We start from the raw sequence: 22,546 nt of genomic DNA on the forward strand, positions 1-22,546 counted from the left end.
CTTACGTCTGTCGGACTGGGAAGGAGGGCGGCTGAAAGCTTGCACTAGCGATGAAAGCTGTTCCTGCATAACCGCCATGAAAGCTTTAGCGACTTCTGCTGGTTCTCGCGGTTCCGAAGGAGGTGGATGTTTGGGAGCGCTGGTAGCAGAAGCAGGAAGTTTAGCAGGTTTAACTGGGTTAAGGACTCTCGGTTTCATCCTCTTAACATGAACAACATAGAAGTCGTCCTCAGAAGGTTCAGGTTCTCGGCTACTCGAACCGGGAGAGAGAGAGCGAGACTGCACATCCCGGTCCCACCTTCTCTTCGTCGGTCTTGACGATTCGTATTGTCACTTGCGTCTGGGAGAAGAATCAGGTGAAGACACTAACGTATCCGACACGCCTTTTCTACGGCGGTCAAGAGCAGCCTGGGAGGACGCAACAGGACTGTCTGAGGAGACGACTGACCGAGGATAAGCACCTCTCACCCCCTTTCGGCTGTTGACGTACCTTCTCCCTTGGTCCTGGGAGCTTGGTAGAGGTCTAGACCTAGGGGTATGACAGGTTCGATCAGCTGCCACCTCCACTGCACTTTCACAAGCACTAATACCACTTTCACCCTTACCTTTAAAGGCTGCAAGTTGTGCTTTAATGGCCTCCAACTCAGCAGCCATCCTGGCATACCGAGGGTCATCCGCAGGCGCAGATCCTGTAGAAGGGGCAGGAGTTACTACCTCAGAGGAAGGAACAACTTCCAAAGAGGAAACAATTAAAGGGTCAATAGAAATATCTATACTAGCTTCACTAGCAGACTCTGACTTTGATTTAGCTCTCCTAACTCTATCGAGTTCTAGTTTGCGCACATAGCACTTCATAGCTAACCAATCATCTTCATTTAAACCCTCGCATTCCTTGCACCTATTATTTAGTGCACATTCAAACTCCCTACAACCCAAACAAACTGTGTGAGGGTCAACCGACACTCTCGGTAACCTCACCTTGCATACATCACTCGCACATACACGAATATGAAGTTTTACACTCATGATAAGCAAAGCAAAAAGTACAATAATAATAACCAAACATGATTGCCAATTCCCCAAAACAGTGAACTTCACCAAACGAAGTCCAAAACAGCGATGTAGGGAAAGCGATTAGAAAAACTCTCAATGGCGGACCAACGATGTTGTCGATCCGGCCGGCAGAGATGATCTGAGGAACAGAAAACGTGAATGATTCCAGGTAACCCCCTGTAAGGGTTGTTACCCACCTAACCGCACAATCACCAGAAGGCTGTTGCCGCGATTTTCGAATAAATTCTGCCGGAAGTCAGAGACTTAAGCTATATATATATAACTGCCAGGTAAGTACTATTCATAAAAATCTATTTTTGGATGAGATGGCCATGTCGTCCTGATAGAAGCTTCCTATAGACAGCTTTCTAAGGGATATTTGGCTACAGTGATACTCCCAGAAAATTGACCATAGGTCTTCAGAATTCTAACTCCTGACGCGAGTATCCTTAAAATTTTCCTTAAGGATATCGCATAATATCAGGGGATGTATATCTTGATACGACACATGGCAATCTTCACCCCGAATAGAGTTTTCGCTCTGAGGGGGAAGAGAGGCCAAATCGAAGGGGAGCCGTTATCAAGGTTACCCTTCCTCCCCTACTATTACAGGGCCCAAAATGGTGGCTCATTCCTTGTAGCATTGAGCATGGTGCTACAGATATAGTAGTTTCGGGAGGGGATTATTACATAATCCTTTTCTTAGAAACGAAGGGTGGGTCCATCAGGACGACATGGCCATCTCACCGATAAATAGATTTTTCGCTTTGCTTCAAAATCCGTTTTTTGGGCTCAAGCCATCTCGTCCTGATGGAAGCTTACCTGAGAATTACTTGAAACTACTGAATATGTGGGTTTGTATAGGTGCCTCAACCTTGGGTCAGCTTCTATATGGTCATCCAGACCGCTGAAATATATGACGATACCGTTATTCGTCATTACCACTAATCATGGAACAATGTTAGGGCTTCCTGCCCCCTGCAGGGAAATGTCGTACTTGACGATAGAAACACAAGGTTTGTATTCCTACAAGAGCATATATAAATATCATTCAGATCTTTTTGTTCATATGATTAAGTACCTTAAGTATGAATTTTACTTAGGAAAATAAGTAAAAGGACTCCGGCAAAGTTTATTTAGCTATATGTGGGGCGAAATAATACGCAATTACAGGTTCACCATTTATTAAATCGATAATCAAATGGAACAGATGTAATAGAATATTAATAGAATTATACATTCAACATATACAGATAAAAATGTTTTCTACCTGGAAGGGAAGAAAAGAAAAGTGGCCACTCAGAATCAGTTGACAAATTATTAAGATAATTTTACTGTAATTGTTGGATAACTATCAACACTGTGTACAAGTGTACACGTGGCATTGGTGTCATTGGTATAATTCTGCACCTGAAAAGAACAGTCCTAGTGTCACCAGGGTGACACTCAATAAAATGGTATTGCACTGGAAGGTGCCAACACCTTTTCAACCGAATTGAAAAGTCCCAATCAATTCACTGTTCATCGCAGCACTAGACACCAGGTTTCACCACACTACCTGCCGCCACCACATAATGTTTCAACGCGTGCACTTGCTTCGCATAATGTTTATAAAACACTCTGGAGGATTTCCAACCAGTGTATGAGCGAAGACGCTCAAAGTCCATATACTCAAAAAAGTTCAGTGAGGAAGCAATTTTTCTCGATCATGACCTACGGGTGTACTATCAGGATACGCTCTGCGAATGAAGTAGGAGAGCTTCGCCCTTAGTTGTTATAGGGATAAGTTTGATCCTGAGGTTTCGCCTTTGAAGAGCTGTCCTCCCTTGAAGTCTGAAGTTCTACGAAGATAGACCTTTAGACACTCTACTGAACATAGAGAGACATCTTCCCTTAGAGGGTAGATTCTCCAGGGACCCCACCTTTTGGTGGGTAGCTGGTTTTTAGCTAGAAAAGTAGGATCAGGAAAGAGATTCAGTTCTCCCACTTCTGTGAACTGAATATCGCCCTCGTCTCTTGATAGGGCTACTATTTTACTAACTCTAGCCCCTGAGGCTATAGCGAACAGGAATATCACTTTTTGTGTTAGGTCCTTGAGGGAACAATCTTCATTGATCAAGGTTGAAGCATAGTGTAAGACTTTATCCAGAGACCATAAGATGGGCTTCGGAGGGGCTGCAGGTTTAAGTCTAGCGCATTCCTTCGGAATCTGGTTTTTTTTTCGTTCGCCAGGTCCACCTGGAAGGTATAAATACAAGAGGTCTAGTCAACACTGACTTACACGTAGTTATCGTGGTGACAGCCAAGCCTTGCTCGTGAAGGTGGATGAAGGACAGGAAGTCTATTGAGATTTCTTTCGACCTTTTTGCTTTAACAAAAGCAACCCACTTTTTCCAAGATGATTCGTATTGTCTTCTGGTTGACTTTAACTTGTATTCTTCTAGGAAGTCTATACTGCCTTTCGAGATCCCAAATCTTTTCTTGACTGCTAAGGCAAGAAAATCATGAGATGAAGGTTTTGGGATCTCTGTGATGAAGCGAAGACAGTCGACTTTTGAACCAATTGGGATAGAGATGGGTTCGGTAGAGGGACCAGCCTCAGTTTCAGTTCCATCACCAGAGGGAACCAATTGCTCTTGGGCCACTTGGGGGCCACTGCTGCTGCAGTTCCCTTGAAGGATCACAGCTTGTTGAGGACTTTCAGCAGGAGATTCATTGGAGGGAACAGGTAGATCCGGGTCCATCTGTTCCAATCGATGGACATAGCATCCGTCGGTTCTGCCAGACGGTCCTCCTATGGGGCTACATATCGAGGTAGTTTCTTGTTGTCGCTCATCGCGAAGAGGTCGATCTGCAGTTCTGGGACTTTTTCCAAGATGAGAAGGAGAAAGAGTCTTCGTCTAGGGACCATTCTGACTCTACCGGCTTTAGCCGGGATAGAGCCGTCACATTACAGAACCCTTGTATGTGAACTGCTGATAAGTGCCATCTCTTCTTTTTCGCTAAACGAAAGATAGCTAGCATCACATGGTTGATGTGGGGCGATCTTGAGCCTTGTCTGTTCAGACATCTCACTATCACTTCGCTGTCCAAGACCAGTCTGAAGTGGGCTGATCTGTGAGGGGATAGTTTCTTCAGCGTCAAGAGGACTGCCATGGTCTCCAGAATATTGATGTGAAAGGTCTTGAACAGGGATGACCAGGTCCCGTGGGCTTTCCTTTAATGGGAGTGACCTCCCCATCCTTCCGTCGAAGCATCCGTGTGGATGGTCACCGATGGGGGAGGTGGTTGTAAGGGAACGGTCCTCATTAGGCTCTTGACCTTCGACCACGGCTTGAGAAGTGATCGTAGTAAGGTTGGTACCGGTCTTTGTAGATCTCTTCGAGTGTTTGATGCGTATCTTATCCAGACTCCTGATGCATCTTTCAGCTGTGCTTTTAGCACTGAGTCTGTTACTGCTGCAAACTGGAGAGAGCCCAGTACTCTTTCCTGTTGGCGTCTTGAGATCCTGTTGGATTTCAGTAGTCTATTGATAGAACCCACGATCTCTCTCCTCTTCCTTGGTGGAATGGAGAGGCGGTGTGACTTCAAGTTATAATGGATTCCCAACCATTGAAACTCCTGAGCTGGAGAGAGGCGAAACTTGTTAAAGTTGATCTTGAATCCCAGGTGTTTCAGGAACTGGATCACTTTCTTGGATGCTTGCAGACAAGCAGTCTTGGATGCTGCCCACACCAGCCAGTCGTCTATGTACGCTGCTACCTGAACGCCTTCTAGGCGTAGTTGTTGCACGACTGCATCCGCATGTTTCGTGAAGATCCTTGGGGCTATGTTTAGTCAGAAGGGCATGGCTCTGAGGACATACTTTGTCTTCTGTAGCTTGAATCCTAGGTAGGAGGAGAGGGGGCGGCTGACTGGACGGTGCCAGTAAGAATCTGCCAGGTCTATTGAGACTGTGTACGCCCCTTTCGGTAACAGGGTCCTGATGTGTTGAAGGGTGAACATCCTGAACTTGTTTTTCTCGATGAATTTGTTGCGTGGCGACAAGTCTAGAATGACTCTGAGTTTGTCCCAGTCCTTCTTGGGAACATAAAACAGCCTTCCCTGGAATTTGATGGACTTTGCTTTCCTTATAACCTTTTAGTTCAAGAGTTCTAAGGTATATTCTTCCAGTAAGGGGGTGGTGTGTTGGAAGAATTGAGGAAATGAAGGTGGGGATCTGCTCCATTTCCATCCTAGTCCATTTTTGATTAGGCTGTGGGCCCAGGGATCGAAGGTTCAATGATCCCGAAAGTGTTGGAGTCTTCCTCCTACCTGTAGCATCTTGTTGCTTAGGTGGTCCGGAGGGCTTGCCACCCTGACCGCGACCTCCCCTGCCTCGTGAGGGGGGGGGTCTTGAGGAGCCCTGTCGAGAACCTCTTCCTTTCGGACGAAAGGTAGTAGTGTGCCTCTCAAACCTTGGGTTGAAAGCTGGTGACTGGGCAACTAGCTGTTGAGGCACCAATTGGAAGGTGGTCTGTGGCTGAGCGACCACTTGGGGCATCGCGGTCATGGTGACTGTGGGATGTTGCTGAGTAGGTCGAGAAGGTAGTCTTGTCTTCTTTGTCTTCCGTTTGGGTTGGGGACCCGCATCCAGGGAAGACTTCCTCTTTGAGGAGATGCCCCACTTTTGAAGGTTCCTATTCTCCCTGGCAGCTTTCTCAACTACCTCTTTGACCGCTTCTTTTGGGAAGAGGTCTTTACCCCAGATACTGGAAGAAATCAGCTTCCTGGGTTCGTGTTTCTCTGTTGCAGCAGCAAACACGAACTCCCTACAGGCTCTCCTGGCCTTCATGAAGGCGTACAGGTCCTTTACGAGGGTGGCCATGTGCATCTTGGCCAGGACCGTGAGCATATCTGGGGTGCTGTTGTGGCCTGCACACATCTCTATGCAGTTCTGGAGGGAAAGAGAAGCGGCTAGCCTCTCTTTTGTCTCTTGCTCCCTTCGCATGAGAAAGTCCGATAGCTTCGGTAGGTTCTCGCTGAACTGCTGTCTCGCGATATCAGCTTCAAGTTTTCCTACTGAGAAGGTTAGGTGGACCTCCTTCCATTCCTTCTCATCTATGGGCAAGGCCAGAGACAGGGGCCTACACTCCTCTAGTGTAGGGCATGGTTTGCCTGCCTTAACTGCCATGGCAACACTCAGAAAAGCCTTCGACATGAAGGTGAAGACTCTTGAAGAAGGAGCAAGAAAGGTAGGATGTTTCTTGCTCAGTGCAGAAACTCGCGAGTTGGCATAACCTGCTTTCTTCAGGCTGCTCGTCAAGAGAGCCTGTGCCTAGTCGTGGTCAAATACCACGACCTCCTTTGGTTCCGTCTCCTCTTTCGAAGCTGGTTCATGCTTTAGCCGGATAAAGCACTCCGGGTAGGCGTTGAAGTTCGGCCAGAACTGAATGTCGTCCAGGTGGACGGCTCCCAACTTCTCCGAGATGTACAGTTTGCCGTTGGTGATAGGCATGAACTCCGTATACCTCCAGGGATTGGTCTCGGAGCAGGATGGCAGGTCTTGTAATCTGGGTCGCTTGTAAGACCCTCGGAAGGTGATGGTCCGAATCGCTTCGCGGAGTTCTCTCATCATCTTTGCTTCCCTTTCTACATTCTCCTTACGTAGATTCTCCATTAGGGCAGTAATGTGGGCCAAAACTGCCTGACCCATTGCGTCCAATGGAGGGGTAGGAGCCGAAGACGTATACGGTGTCGGCTCTGCTGCCGGCACAGGCAGAAGGGGCTCCTCCGCTTCTGTCGTGTCATCGTCTTCATCTCCTATGGGTGGTAGAGTAGACTCTTCCTCAGGATTGTCCCAAAGGAGATCCTTCTCTGTGTCCGTGGACACTTCAGACATCCTTTCCTCCTGGTGGAAGTCCATGCCTTGCAATGCCTCAGTAACATCAGCCTCGACTGCGATCTGGACGTAGGGAGGCCCGGGTCGTGCCTGGGGTACGACAGCATCAGTTGTAGCTTTCGGGAACAGCAAGCTTTGCATCCTATCGTTGGGAGGGTACGGTCCCGGAGAGTTCTTTTGGAACCCTCGTACCCATTTGCGAAGCTTCTCGCGTGCTGCATCCCTCGACTCCGCTGACTTGGGGTCGCCGAAACCCTCGGCCACCAAGGCCGAGCAGACGTTGCAGTCCTTAGGGTCCCAATACCTCAAGGTTTCAGTTGTAACAATGCAGGCGGCATGAGACCTGCACATAGTGTGACCACAAAAGTTCCTACTTTTATGGTTACAGTAGATCACCTCACACTTCACTTTCTGCTCCTCCTGTAAAGAAAGGAAATTCAAATGAGTATGCGGTAATCTATCACACTTGATAAATAAAAATGCCATGCATTAAATTTTTTGGTATCTTAACCATTATAGCTTAGGTTAGTAAGCTAGAAAGGAAATAGGAAAGACACATACTTGTGCCTCCTGTCCTTATTAAAGGAAAATCAAAGGAGAAGGGTTCTAACTTCTATTGTTAGGATTAGTGTATACTAGCACTGACCCTTTCATAAAAGTATTAATACTGTGGGGTAAATTATGATCTGATGACTTTCATCAGTGTATTGTAGGAATACTTCACTTCAATATAAGATTGGTCTCAACAATAGACTGGGAAAGGATACACAGGGTATGTTGGAAAATATAAACTACTGTATAATACATACTATAGTTTTCTGCCTGCAGTATGTACTATACTGCAGAAATACTGGCTACAGTATAAGCATATACTGTAGTTCAGCCAGCATGTTGCCGGCAAGGCTAGTACCTGGCGGCACCAGTCTAGCTGGCATACTACCAGCTAGGTTAGTACCTGACGGCACTTGCCGACAGAGAGAGAAAGCATGGAGAGAAGGGCTACCTTATTAATATAGTTTAGTACAATAAATAAGGGTGTAGGTATTATTATTCCTACTGCCTTCCTCCAGAATGAGGGTTCAAATGGAAGGGGGGAATGAATCATTCTAGCTTCCACCCAGCCATAAGGTCTGCTGCCGGTTTCAGGGATGTGGATGGCAGTCCAAGGGAGGACTGAAGAGCACTCAAAGACAAAGGGGTCTCCCATCCGCATGGCCAGCACAACCTTTCCCGGAGCCTTGCATCCGTAGGGGAAGGTCAGAGCAGTTATCAAGCCGCCTATGTAGGAGCCCGGCCGGCGCCACAGTCTACCAGGCAAGCGGGGAGATTGTAGGACACCGGCCAAAGACATGCAATGGCTAGGCTATCGCTAAAGGACAGAGAGGGGCAAGAAAAGGGTCTTGTGTGTTGTGTCAGGGAGAAGGCGGCAGGATTGCCGGCCATTTCCAGTCACAATCAGATACATCGTTTTAGTATCGGCGCCGGCCTGGGCGGCAGAAGAATATCGATTCTTCAGTCCGGGACTTTGCCAAAACAAGACTTGTCTTCTAGACCAAAAGGGAGAAGGTGGCGGCATCGTACAACCACTTCGGATGCGGGCTAGGGAAGCTAGGCTTCCTATGCCGGCACCTTTAAGCCGGCAGGGCAGGACTACTCACCCGGCAGCAGAGTTATCGGCACAAAGACTTAATACTCTGATTTACTGTCGTAAAACCAAGCTGGGATACTCGCCAGCAAGGGGGAAGACAGAAAACGCTAGCCTAGTCAAGCCGGAGTATGCTACTCTATGGCAAGACCAAGATAGGGTTGTCGCCTAATGGCGGCACTCAGAAGGAAGGAAAGGTTTACCCTTAAATCTCCGAAGGAGACAAGTATTGAATTATTTAATTAATTCTAGGAGATATATTATCTCCTGTTGAATTGATAAAACGATACGCAAGGGCAAACGGGGATAAAGTATGAAGGTATACTAAAGCGCGTACGCTAGGCTAGCCTAACGCGAGGGGAGATTTCGGCTACGCTATATCACCGAGACTCTAACGTATACGATCGATACATTTAAAGAAGAGGAAAAATACGTGCATGATCTTATCTTCACTAGTATAATTTTGCCTATGCTATAATTCATTAAGGCTAAATACCGGGAATGTCGCTCTGCTGACTAAATAAAGCATGCGTGACGAACGACAGCGTCCCAAAATGGCGCCTCCAGTACTGGCTATGCTCCTATGAACACATCAAATTATGCTAATTTCACTGTGAGAAGGGAGCTAAAAATTATACAAAGGAAAGATTAAATACTCAACTTTCCAGAGGCAGAAGATGCTGGAGAATGTATATTAAATTCTCAAAAATAGCAGTCTACAACACTAGATAAGTAGGGAGATACACTATGCGAAAGCGCTACTGAATATGGAATGAGCCACCATTTTGGGCCCTGTAATAATAGGGGGGGAAGGGTAACCTTGATAATTGCTCCCCTTCGATTTTGCCACTCTTCCCCCCTCAGAGTGAAAACTCTATTTGGGGTGAAGATTGCCATGTGTCGTATCAAGATATACGTCCCCTGAAATTATGCAATATCCTTAAGGAAAATTTTAAGGATACTCGTGCCAGGAGTTAGAATTCTGGAGACCTATGGTCAATTTTCTGGGAGTATCACTGTAGCCAAATATCCCTTAGATAGCTGTCTATAGGAAGCTTCCATCAGGACGACATGGCTTGAGCCCAAAAAAGTGATTGATGAAACCCATAGACTATAGTAAAAAGTCAGAAAAACTGGTCAACACGGAGGAGCCGATACACCATGCAAGGCTAAATACCTTCCAGGATAGCCACTTCTAGTGAAGGGAGGACAGTAAGGATGGTTTTGAGAAGAAAAAGAATCAGATAAGGAAAAGACAACCTCTTGATAAACCACCAGACATCCATGGCCCTTCTATTAAGCCTGCCCAACACACCATTTAAATAAACAAGAGGAAGAAAAAAAATAATAAGATAGAATAGTGTGCCCGAGTGTAGCCTTAAGCAAGAGAATTCTAACCCAAGACAGTGGAAGACCATGGTACAGGGGGTATGGCACTACCCAAGACTAGAGAACAATGATTTAATATTGGAGTGTCCTTCTCCTAAAAGAGCTGCTCACCATAGCTAAAGAGTCTCTTCTATCCTTACCAAGAGGAAAGTACACTGAACAATTGCAGTATAGTAATTAACCCATTGGGGGAAGAAGTGTTTAGTAATCTCATTGTTGTCAGGTGTATGAGGAAAGACGAGAATCTGTAAAGAATAGGCCAGACTATTCTGTGTATGTGTAGGCAAAGAAAAATAAGCCATAACCAGAGAGAGGGATCCAATGCATTACTGTCTGGCCAGTCAAAGGATCCAATAACTCTCTAGTGGTAGTATCTCAACGGGCGGCTGGTGCCCTGGCCAACCTAAAGGCGTTTTGGCCCCCTGTTCTAGATCTCTTGACATAGAAGGTAGATGTACTGTTTTATACTGGACACATCTAGAGATCTCTTTACGTTCCCATCCTTGACCATGATTTAGTAGATGTGATATTATCTTGAGCTTTTTTCAAACAGAAAATTTACTGTTCTGGCCACAAAGGGAATGTCTGCCAGTCTGTGGCCTGTGTGGTCAGAGCACCCAAGAAGGTTAACTTAATTAATGTAATGGAAATTTGTTGTCGGAGTTAACTGGTTTGTATGTTAACCTTCTTGGGTGCTCTGACCACACAGGCCACAGACTAGCAGACATTCCCTTTGTGGCCAGAACAGTAATTCTTGAACAATCTGATGAGTTAGAGGCTATGGTATACATCTTTCATTAATATATTAAATACAGTATGCCCTTATTTGTGGATTCTCTTATCAGTGACCATCCAAACTGGTCTCAATATAGGAAACTATACATAGAAATTCACTCACAATGCAAAAAATGGAAAAGTAGCCCCCCAAAAAGCACACAGCAAAAGGAAACACATCTTTTATGCCTACCCCACCACGAGACTTACAAGCCCCTGTACAGTAATGAGAGACTGTAGCAGTTAATGACAAAAATTAAATAACTAATGTCCATAGTTACCCAAAGAGTACTGAATGGCCTATTGAAAACACCTCTGTTTGGCAATCTATTAGATTAGAGTTCAAAACCCGCTCAAGCTTGATAGTCTCTAGGAGTGTCTGCAACCTCATAACCCTTGTAAGCTAAGGATGCGGGTTTGAGCGGAGTCTATAGGTATACATGCTGAGCCCTCAGCAGCCATTGCCTAGTCCTAGTTTGATGGAGAAATTGAGAGGGGGCCTGGGTACTGATCGCATGTATATATGGTCAGTTTCTAGGACATTGTCCTGTCCCTTGCCTCTGCCATACATAAGTAACCTTAAAACTTTTATAGAAATCTATTTTCTGACAAAATGCTCACAACCATTCCCAAAGAAAAGTAAAAAAATTGTGGCAGACTCTACTGTAAGTCTTATAATAATTTTTGCACGGAAGGAAGGTAAAACAGACTAAATCAAGTGACTAAATCATCTTATGCTCCCAGACCCTATGGTAAAATATAATGTTTGCAGTTCCTTAGGAGTTAGTTGAAGACAAGGACAATAGGAAAAGCATTTTAAATACTGTAAAACCACAGCCAAATGCCAGAACAGAGACTTCATTACCGAAGGCCTTCTATTAATAAAACCCTTAAATACATTCCTTATACCACATGAAATGTATAGATCAAATTACAAATGCTTGAGTACAGAATTAAGCATTTATCTATATCTCCTACAAACTGAGATTGAAATCTTTTATCATATAAGGATAATGTAAAAATCTTAACATTATCATCCTAGCGAATTCTAGTCCTTGATACATTTTTATATTAGTATCATTGAAAATAAACATACTAGTGTCTTTTAACCAAAATAATGGTAGACTGTCTTTTAAAGACAATAAAAGACAAATTAGAGGATTGGAAGAACTCTGGGTTTAAAGAATGTAATGGAAAGTCTACAAGTGGTTAGATGAAGAACGGTTTAATTAGGCTGAATCACCTTTGAAATTTGTTGTCGGAGTTAACTGGTTTGTATGTTAACCTTCTTGGGCGCTCTGACCACACAGGCCACAGACTGGCAGACATTCCCTTTGTGGCCAGAACAGTAAATTTGCTGTTTGAAAAAAGCTCAAGATAATATCCCATCTACTAAAACATGGTAAATGATGGGAATGTAAAGAGATCTCTAGATATGTCCAGTATATAACAGTACATCTACCTTTTATGTCAAGAGATCTAGAACCCCTTAATCTTTGTTCAGTGAAACTGCACATATGACTATTTTGGGGAGACACTACCATTTCTAAATCTCACGACATACTAAAGCAAGTATCAACCATTAGTTTGGAAGAAATTGACTTAGCTAAACTTTTCATTTACTCTCGATCTTTAATCTGATCATGAAATACATCTTCCATTGAGCGACTGTGAGGCCTATATACTCCTCACAAGATTTCTAAAGTAAAAATTGTCAACACGGAACATAAAAGAGAATACTGTACTGTTTAAGCTCGCCCCCAAAAAATTCCTATGGACAAAAGTGTAGCAATTGTCAACCAATTTTGTATGATCTATACGTAACCTTACTAAAATGACCTCAGTTCCTTCTTTTTGTTCTGACAATTCTCATAGAGAAACAATTGGCTTTATTTGTTCTAATTTATTAGAGCACTGTTAGATTCATTATTCCACTGAGTTTGCCATTTTGCTGCTATGAAAAGCTTTAAGAGGTTTATATAATCTTTCACAGGTAGTTTAATGGCTTGTTTTGGTAAATCTATTGATAATTTAGCAATGGTATCCACTTTCTCATTAACCCCCCAAAAGCATGACCCTAGTTATTGATACTCTGATACTAAGTTCTTGGAGACCACACAGCACTTTAAGCCTAAACGGAATTTTGATGAAGGAAAAAATTATTTTTGGGGAGGTGCTGTGTGGTCTCCAAAATCTTCCCTCCTCCCTAGCCTCGAGCAGGAGTGGAAAATTGTTCATTTAACTTCGACCGTGAATGGTGGGTGAAGGTTTGTTGTAACATAGGTACACTGGCTAGGGCTGGAGCAATGGTTCCTTTTTGGGAAGTTGTGCATAACATCACTCATAGCAGATAACCTTCAGCTACTGTGGTGCTGTGGGAAATTCAAATAAGCCTGAACTTGCAAGGTCTCTCCTATACACACTGAGCCTTGTGCCTTGCACATTAATACACTGGCCTTAAAGCAGGAGAGGTAATATTTGTTTTGTATTTATGTCATATTGAATTCTCTATTCTAACCTTGGCATGAAAATATCTAGTATGCTCATTCTAAAGAGACTAGAGAGAAAGACTGATGAAAAGCTAAGAGATAAACAAGCGGGATTTTGAAAAGGTAAAAGCTGTACAGACCAAATTTTCATTTTAAGACATGTGGTACAGCAATGTGTAGATTATAGAAATCCACTTCTGATGGCATTTGTGAACTATAAAAGGGATTTTGACGAAGGAAAAATCTATTTCTGGGGAGATACCTGTGACGCCTGGTGAAAAGGGTCCTTCTTTACACTTTTCTGATATAAATACTTCCAAATATACCAGAGAAAGTTAAAAGCACGGAATGCAGAGGTTACTACCCTCGTGCAAGCACCCTGAAGGTGTCGTGTATAAAGCAGGGGCGTGTGAAAACCACTATTCACAGGCTGTCTTCCATTTAGCTAATTCCTTCGTCAAAAGGGATGGGCCGATACAGAGGCACTAGCTACGTTACCTAAACCACACCACCGATGCCCGACGAGAGCGCCATCTGAACAACATCCTTCTTTTGGACGTCGTAAGCGTTGTTTGATTCGTGTTTGTCTCTCTGCTTGTGTTCGCGTTTTGAGCTGTTTTTTTTATCACGACTGAAGCTCTTCTTACCGCAGGACCAATGTTAAGTACAGTGGTCCCTCGGTTATCGCGGTTAATGGGGACCGAGACCACCCGCGAAAACTGAAAATCCGCGAAGTAGCGGCGCCTCTTCAAAAATGCTTAAAAAAACGTATATATACCCCCCCTGTATACAGTACACCATATAGAATACGGGTAGAGAGAGAGAGAGAGAGAGAGAGTGAAATTCATGTTATAACAAAAAAAAAAAAAAACTGTAAAATATGTTGCCTGTTTACAATAACAATTGAGGGTCTAGAACACTGTTCTACCGAACAATTTACTTGCGAACAACCAATTATCGTTATCAGCTTTCAAAAACTAGCTAACATAATTAGTCCGTCGTTTTGCGCAACAAATTAACATTTATAATTTCTATTTCTGGGGGTTTAAGATTACAGTTAATACATAAATAAAATTGTACCATACCATATAGAAAATGGGTGGAGAGAGAGAGAGAGAGAGAGAGAGAGAGAGAGAGAGAGAGAGAGAGAGAGAGAGAGAGAGAGAGAGAGAGAGAGAGAGAGAGAGAGTGAAATTCATGTTATAACAAAAAAAAAAAAAACTGTAAAATATGTTGTCTGTTTACAATAACAATTGAGGGTCTAGAACACTGTTCTACCGAACAATTTACTTGCGAACAACCAATTATCGTTATCAGCTTTCAAAAACTAGCTAACATAATTAGTCCGTCGTTTTGCGCAACAAATTAACATTTATAATTTCTATTTCTGGGGGTTTAAGATTACAGTTAATACATAAATAAAATTGTACCATACCATATAGAAAATGGGTGGAGAGAGAGAGAGAGAGAGAGAGAGAGAGAGAGAGAGAGAGAGAGAGAGAGAGAGAGAGAGAGAGAGAGAGAGATTCATGTTAAACAATCAAACAATAAAACATTTAACTTACCTCTTACAATAAGTTCTTCTAAGCGTAGTTGATGAAAAGACCTGTGCAGTACGATGAGGTGATAATGATGAATGACTGCACAGGGGCATGAAGAGCTTTACTGCTCCTCGGATGACGCCGCAGACGAGGCAGAAGAAGCTGCAGGAGGCGGCGTAGTGGCTGCAGGAGGTGTCGTAATGGATGCAGGAGGAGGCGTAGTGGCTATAGGAGGTGGCGTAGTGGTTATAGGAGGTGGTGTAAGGGATGCAGGAGGCGGTGTAGCGGCTGCAGGAGGATCTTCTTCTGGTTTTTTGCGCGTAAGAAACATCGTTATTGGGAGTTGTGAACGTTGTTTTTTTTTGTCGACGAAGATGCGCCTATACACAGCCATGACGTCATCAATACGATTGCTGAATTCGACGGCTCTTACCATGTTGTCATCCATTTCTTTGGCCCTTTTTTGGAGGTCTTTGGCAACATTGAAGAGGTCCTGTAAATTATGCAATGTAAGGCCACCTTCTTCAGCTTCGTCACCTTCGTCACTAGCAGACTCGTCTTCCTCCTCACTCGCTGATTTGGTCATTTCCTGTAGGTCCTCCTCTGTCAGTGGGTTTGAGTGGCAGTCGATGAGATTGTTAATTTCATCAGCCGTCATATCCGAGAAGCCTTCAGTCTGCACCAACCGAGCCAGCCTGACAGCCTTATCAACGGCAGAGTGATGGATTTCGTTAGGCGTGAAACCCTCATAGTCATGAGTGATTTTGTTTGGCCACAATTTCTTCCAGCTGGAGATGAGTGTCTGTTCTTTCATGTCCTTTAGGGCATTCTGAATATTAGCCAGACACGTAGCTATGTTGTAGTCCATCCAATAAGCTTTGATGCTGAAGGTCTCGTCGGTCTCTTCAATGGAGGAGATGAGACCCTCCATTGTTGACTTAGTGTAGAGGGCTTTGAAGGCCCTAATAACCCCCTGATCCATGGGCTGTATAAGGGAAGTGGTGTTGGGGGGAAGGAACTCCACCTGTACCCCTTCATAATGCAAATTAGTTGCATGACCTCCTGCACAGTCCATGAAGAGAACCACTTTAAAGGGCAGGCCCTTTTCAGCCAGGTAAAGCTTTACCTGTGGTATGAAAGAGTTAAGGAACCAATCAAGTGTGAGGGCCTTGGTGATCCATGCCTTTTTATTGGCCATCCAGTACACTGGCAGTAAGGCTTTGTTCTTGTTTTTCAATGCTCGAGGATTCTGTGACTTGTAGATAAGGCCGGGCTTCAGCATGAATCCTGCAGCATTGCCACACATGAGCAGAGTCACTCGATCCTTGTGAGCTTTGAAACCTGTCTTTTTAAGTTCGTCCTTGAAAAGAAATGTTCGGGACGGCATCCTCTTCCAGAAGAGGCCTGTTTCATCCATATTAAAGACTTGCTCCGGGACATAGCCATTTTCTTCTATTATTTCCGGAAACACATCCTCAACATAATGCCTCGCTGCTGCTTCGTCTGCAGAGGCTGCCTCTCCATACAACGACACACTCTGAAGTCCGAATCGCCTCTTAAACTTATCAAACCAGCCCTTGCTGGCAACGAAAGTCGTAAGTGGTCGTCGTGGGATAGTCTGGCTTGAGGTACCAGGCAGAGGATCATCTTCGTCGCCGTCGTTTTCTTCCTCATCTTGAACGCTGTCGTCGTCACCACCCTCAGGCACCATAGCATCAAACAAAGTTTTAGCCTTACTTCGGATCATGTTTGTATCCAGGGTGATTTTCTTCTCCCTACAATCATGGATCCAAATAGCCAGTGCATTTTCCATTCGCACCATGGTCTTATTCTGGGTGTTTACAACCCTTTTGGCATCTTTCGTGAAAGATATTGCAGCAGTTTTGCGGATGTTCTTCTCTTCCTTCTTTATGTACCGTACCGTGGATTCATTAAGGCCATATTGTCGGGCTACGCTTGCGTAGCTATTTCCCGCTTTCAACTTGTCCAATAAACTTACTTTTTCGTTAATTGTTAACATCTTTCGCTTTTTCTTCGGTTCACTAGATGCACCAAGGGATAAAGAGCGTTTGGGAGGCATCACGAAGGGCTTCACAAAACTTTTACACTTAAAAAATCACCGCGAGACAAAGACTAACTAACCGCGATCTATGGCGAGAAGCGTATACGAGAAAAGCGTGGAGCGATGGGCATCGGGAGAAGCTTGGGCTAGTGAATGGGCCAATGGGGAGTCGAGTTCTCAGCGAGTGCTGGCCAATCAGCTTGCGTTTATGCCCGTGATGCTTAGCGTATACAGACGTGCATTTCTTTTAGTTTTAAAATTTTGTAAAATGATGCAATTACTAATTCTAATTGAATATTTTGTTTTCAAAATTTGTAAAATAATGTAATTTCTAATTTTAATTTAATATTTTTCATTATTATTAATTTTTTAATATTTTTTGATATTTTTAATTTTTTAATATTTTTTAGCCCCGCGAAGCTCTGAACCCGCAAAAGTTGAACCGCGAACTAGCGAGGGACCACTGTACCATAGATTGTTTTGACAGCTTTTTAGTAACGGGCTATTATTACTTTTTGCAATTTTAGTGTTGTTAGTGCGACAGGCCGTTTGCCTTCCGCGGTGATGGCGGCCATTATTGTTTACGTTCATACGTTTCAATTGCTCTTGTATGCCCGTTTGGTACTATTGTCTTTCTAGGTTCATGTATCTTATTATTAGATTCTTGGCCTTGTGCCGTTTATCTTGAACCATGTTTTGTAAGTCTTTTGGTACTTTTTTAACGCTTACGAGTCGGACTATAAAAAAGGCTTTGATAGTGTGCACCGGCAAACTTTGTGAAGTCTCCTGTGCTATTATGGAGTTCCTATTAAATACCCAGTATGTAAATTTGATTAAGTCTGTTCATGAGCATAAAAAATGCAAAGTTATTGTTAATGGAGTCCTATGAAAGGCTCTGTGAGAATAACTCAGATATGGTAAATACTGTACAGTATATCACTAGGCTTTAGTGAAAAGTGTATTAAAACCACTACAGTAGTTATTACTTGAGGAGTTAGGTTAGGGTTTGAATAGGGTAGTTTACACCTGAAATAACACTCTGAAGTGAGAATTAAATTATTTTTGCAGCTACCACAAAAGAAATTATTGGGATTAAGATTATAATATAACAAAAACTAACTCAAGTCTCAAATTACGATGATTCATTGACATAAACGGGCTTCCATAAGGTACTTGAAAAAATCCACGCAACTCAATTTTGAGTTAAAACATTTGGTTTGTTGATACAACGAACTACTTGCTGATGTGTTGGGCAATTAACACCACATAGTAGTATATTTACAAGTCACTTAAGCATCAGTATAGTATAAGCATTTGGGATTTTGGTCCTCTTTTCAGGATATTCTTATGTTATTTTTGCTGTGCATCATGCCTGGAAAGCATAAGAAAGACTTCCCATAGCAGTGTGCAGACCAACCACAGGAATAATGGTATTGAACATGTTATATGTATTACTTATTGCCCGTACTGTAGGCTACAGTACTGAGAGAGGCATATGCATTCAATAAACCTAACTCCTATAAACATATTTTCATTCATTGGATTTGGTTACACATCTCAAATCTACACAAGATCTTACAAATTGAAAGAAGATATATTTTCTGTCTAACATTGATGCTAGTGTAATCATTAAATTTTGTGAGGATTCGTGAGAAAATTGTAAATGTATAGTCTTGTCTTCATATGGTTATAATTTCATAAGGATAGAAAATTTTGAATACAACAATTCTAGATACAAAGGAAATACTGCATACCGTTAAAATACACAAATATTCCTCCATAGAAAAAATAAAATTCATTTTTAATTCTTTGATATCTCTTAAAGACAGAAAAACTGAACACTAAATATGACTGAGCACACACTATAACTTCATTCCAATTTTGTTGGATTGATTGATAGTTTTCTGGCATCCTGACATCTAAGGTTATTAGCTGAATCAATTTTGTTGGAAGATCGGCAAATGTCAAAGGAGCCACAAAAAATAATTCCAAAATGAAGATACCAGTCATTTTTTCTGGGGGAGTATGAGAACAAATACATACACTTACGCAATCACAAAAACACACATTCTAATGTACAATAAAATAAATGATATGTATCAAAATATATCTACCAAATACAAAAGCATTTCTAATATACCATGAAAATATAAGTTCACTTACCTCACACTTAAACCTTTTGTTAGTTGAATGAATATACATGTGGGTGCGCAAGTTTGTCTTCTTGTTGAAAGCTCGGCCACAGACAGGACATTTAAATGGTTTTTCCCCTGTGTGGGTCTTCATATGTTCTTCTAATTTGGCTTTGCTAATGAAGTACTTTTTACAAATAGAACATCCAAAGTCCCTGATATTGTAGTGAGCATACTGTAGATGTTTCGAAACAGAAGAACTGGTGGCAAAACAAGAATTGCAAACAGTGCATTTATATGGTTTTTCTCCTGTGTGTGTTCTTTCATGATTTTTCCATGTGCTGTATTGCTTAAACCACTTAGGACAATAATTACAGCCATAGGGTCTTTCATTTGTATGGACCCTCATATGAGTCCACAAGTATGCTTTACGACTAAACTGCTTGTGACAGATAGTACACGACGTTTTGGTTTCACCACTATGACTCTTCATGTGTAGAATTAAGTTCCTCTTATCATTGAGAACTTTATTGCAAATTTCACAGAAGAATGCATCACTTTTTACTGAATGACAAGTTCTCATATGAAGACCAAGGTACTTTTCCAGCTGAAATATAAAATGCTTTTGTTACTAATATGCTGTAGATGGAAATATCAAACTGTAATTCATGAAATACTTGAGAAAATGGGTATTACAAGATTTGCAGATTAAAAAGAACATACTTAAAAGATTTTATTATATGAAAGTATATAAGGATAAAATCAATTATTCAAGATTGCATATTTAATAATGTATTCCTATACATATAGCAACAAAAATAAGCAAACAAAAATTCTGGACAAAATTTCTTATTTCTATACTCCCTAATGTTTATATCGCTTCTTCTCCAGAATCTCGGTTCAGTTGACATATACTCGTAAATTTAAAAAATATTAAAATTTTCAAATCTTTTCACTTTAATAAATATTGTTTCTTCAGTTTCAATGTCAAAATTACTGTTACCCTCTTGATACCATGAGACAATGGGAAGGAGGGTGGGTCTGTATATGTACATAGTGCTTCTAGAAATATGAAATTTTATCATTAAAATTATATCTATTCCCTATAGAAATATGAAATTGTATCATTAAAATTATATCTATTCATGTGAAGTTCCCTGATATTTATATTACCAACTCCCACACTCTGGTGGAGGTTAGATGACAGTGAAGAAAAGATAGGACAAATATAATTTAAAGCAATATAACAAGGTTAATATTTATTAACCTGGTCAAGATTACTTTTTACAAATCACCTCAAAATAAGGTTTGAAATATCGAATTCCAGATTGTTTACTAAAGCTATTTAAAATACCAGACTATAGCTTGTCTCCAAATGATAGTTCTTGATCTAAATGATAATTTTGACTGATACCAAAGAGGTTTTTCAAATTAAAACCTGATATAGCTGTAGATATAAGTTATGAATAAATGAACTCAAAATTAATTACACTATGGCTCCACAGCCACTATGGAGTCTAGATTCTACAGTACCAATCCTCATAAGCACGCCCGGATTATTCAAGATAATGTTTAGTGAAAACTGACTTGAGCTGCTGCCAAAACTCTTTCCAAAGAAAGGTTTCCACAAAATTTAAGGAAGGTAGCTACACTACTAATATCATGTACTGTACCTTCACTTTCAAGCATTTAGTTAGATTTTAGATTTGAGGTACTGTGAACAAAACTTCAAAACTATGAAGGATATTGTATTTTTGGTCAAAAGGAAAATAGGGTTCCTAATCTCACAAAACAAATTAGGGACACTAATTTTAATACATGAATTTGTCTCAATAATATTAAATAGCTCTTACTGGGCAAAAAAACTTGTTTTCTGCTGAAATACTTTCACCCATTTTCAGAGAAGGTATGTGAGCAAATTGAGGCAACCCTGCTGAACAAGCTTTTTCAGTGAGGTCATGCGACTTAAGAGCCATAACCATTGTCCTGCTTGTCTCTATGCCCGATGAAGGAAGGGATGATCTGCTTCCTTTAGCCAGGTTATCCTGTCTTCTGATGGATAAGCTTTCCTGGTGCTGCGTCTATGTCCGTGCTTAGGTATATCATTCTGTGTGTGGAGGAAAGGTTGGACTTATTAGAATTTGTCACAGTTTCCAAATCACAACAAAACAAGAAGAACCTGTCCCGATTATGACAAAGTTAGTACTCCGAGTCTGCTAGCATTAGCTAGTCATTCAAATGCCTGTTGACATGAGCCCATGCTGACACTAACATGAATACCTAGGATGTTGTGGTCAGCCCAAAGCAATGTACTCTGAACTAAAACACTTGCTCCCTGGGACAAAGTGTAGGTATTTCTTCGAGGAACGATTTACAGGGATTTGAAAGCAGGCATCCCTGATGTCTATGGAGATCATGAAAGCGTTCTTCCTTAAGGCCTGTCTGACTATCCACCCTGAACTGAGTCCAATAGACAATCTCATTCAGAGCCGACAGATCTAGCACTGGACTCCAATCCTGGGTATTTTTCATCAGAATGATGCTGCTGGAGAATCCCGGAGAGTTGTCTCTAATCTTCTCCAGCATGCTCTGCAACATAGTCTGCAACTGCTACTAGAGTGTACGGTCTTTCTTTCTCTCCAGTCAATAGAAGGACCAGGTCGTTGGAGCTGGAATGAGGGGAGGGGGAGAGGTAGTGAACGTTAGGTGGTACAGTATATGAAACGAAGCACGTCTACTGTCCACTGCTCCACCCCAATTATAACTGCCACCTCATCCATTTCTTTGACGGGCATCCCCCCACTGGAGGTGGAAGAGTGGGAGAATTGCTGGTCCTAGCATGTTTGAGAGCCTAGTTTATTTTTATCTTTGCAACCTTGGTTCTAGCCTCTCCATTGGCTAAATAGCTGAACAGATTCAGAGGGCTTGGGTGATGTCCTTGTGGATGCCCTGGGGTCCTGTTTGTTCGCCTCCTACCTAGAGGCTGGTCTGGGAGTTTGCCTATGAGGAGAAAACGGTAAGCTGCCTATATTGGAGGAAGGGGGTTGTGGCCTTCAAAAGGTAATGGCTCCATGGAGAAGCAAGTCCTGATTGGACTGCCTCCATTTGTTAGCTGTCAGCTCCACTTAATCCAGTGGGAACAGCAAAAGACCTTTCAGAGAAGAATTTCTGAGGTTCAGAACCTCCCTCTTTTCAACCTGTCTAGCATTTCTTCAGTATCAAGTTGGCCCAATTGCTGGCCACCTGGTGTACCAGAAACTTGACCGCCTTAGCACATGATAGAGTGAGGTCTGTATATTGTCTCTTTTCCTCCGAATCGGAGAGGTTGGCACTTACGGCTAGGTAGGCCATAGTGCCCGATTAGTGGTCTATCCAGGAGACCGCTTGTAAGGTCATCCCTATGGCAGCTTTCCTTTTCCCAGCTTACGCAGCCATAAACATATGTGCAGGGAGGCCAGCTTCTGAACCAAACTAGAACTGGAAAGGGTTAAGGTCAAAATTGCTAGATTGAGAGGAGAAAGATGGATGAGCATTATGGGTTACATAAAAATGTCTCAGCCTCTGAAATGTTGGTGGCAGG

General features: G+C 42.4%; 1 protein-coding gene across 2 annotated transcripts in view; it reads right to left on the reverse strand.

Moving 5' to 3' along the window:
• The window catches only part of LOC137648651 (uncharacterized), a 522,517-nt gene that overhangs the window by 78,276 nt on the left and 421,695 nt on the right, over positions 1-22,546 (reverse strand). For both annotated transcript variants that reach the window (XM_068381656.1, XM_068381655.1), the window contains exon 12: positions 18,998-19,573. In XM_068381656.1, coding sequence (XP_068237757.1) covers positions 18,998-19,573 — 576 coding nt within the window. The remainder of the gene's footprint in view (positions 1-18,997; positions 19,574-22,546) is intronic.

This window comes from Palaemon carinicauda, chromosome 10 (assembly GCF_036898095.1).
Source record: "Palaemon carinicauda isolate YSFRI2023 chromosome 10, ASM3689809v2, whole genome shotgun sequence".
Classification (NCBI taxonomy): domain Eukaryota; kingdom Metazoa; phylum Arthropoda; class Malacostraca; order Decapoda; family Palaemonidae; genus Palaemon; species Palaemon carinicauda.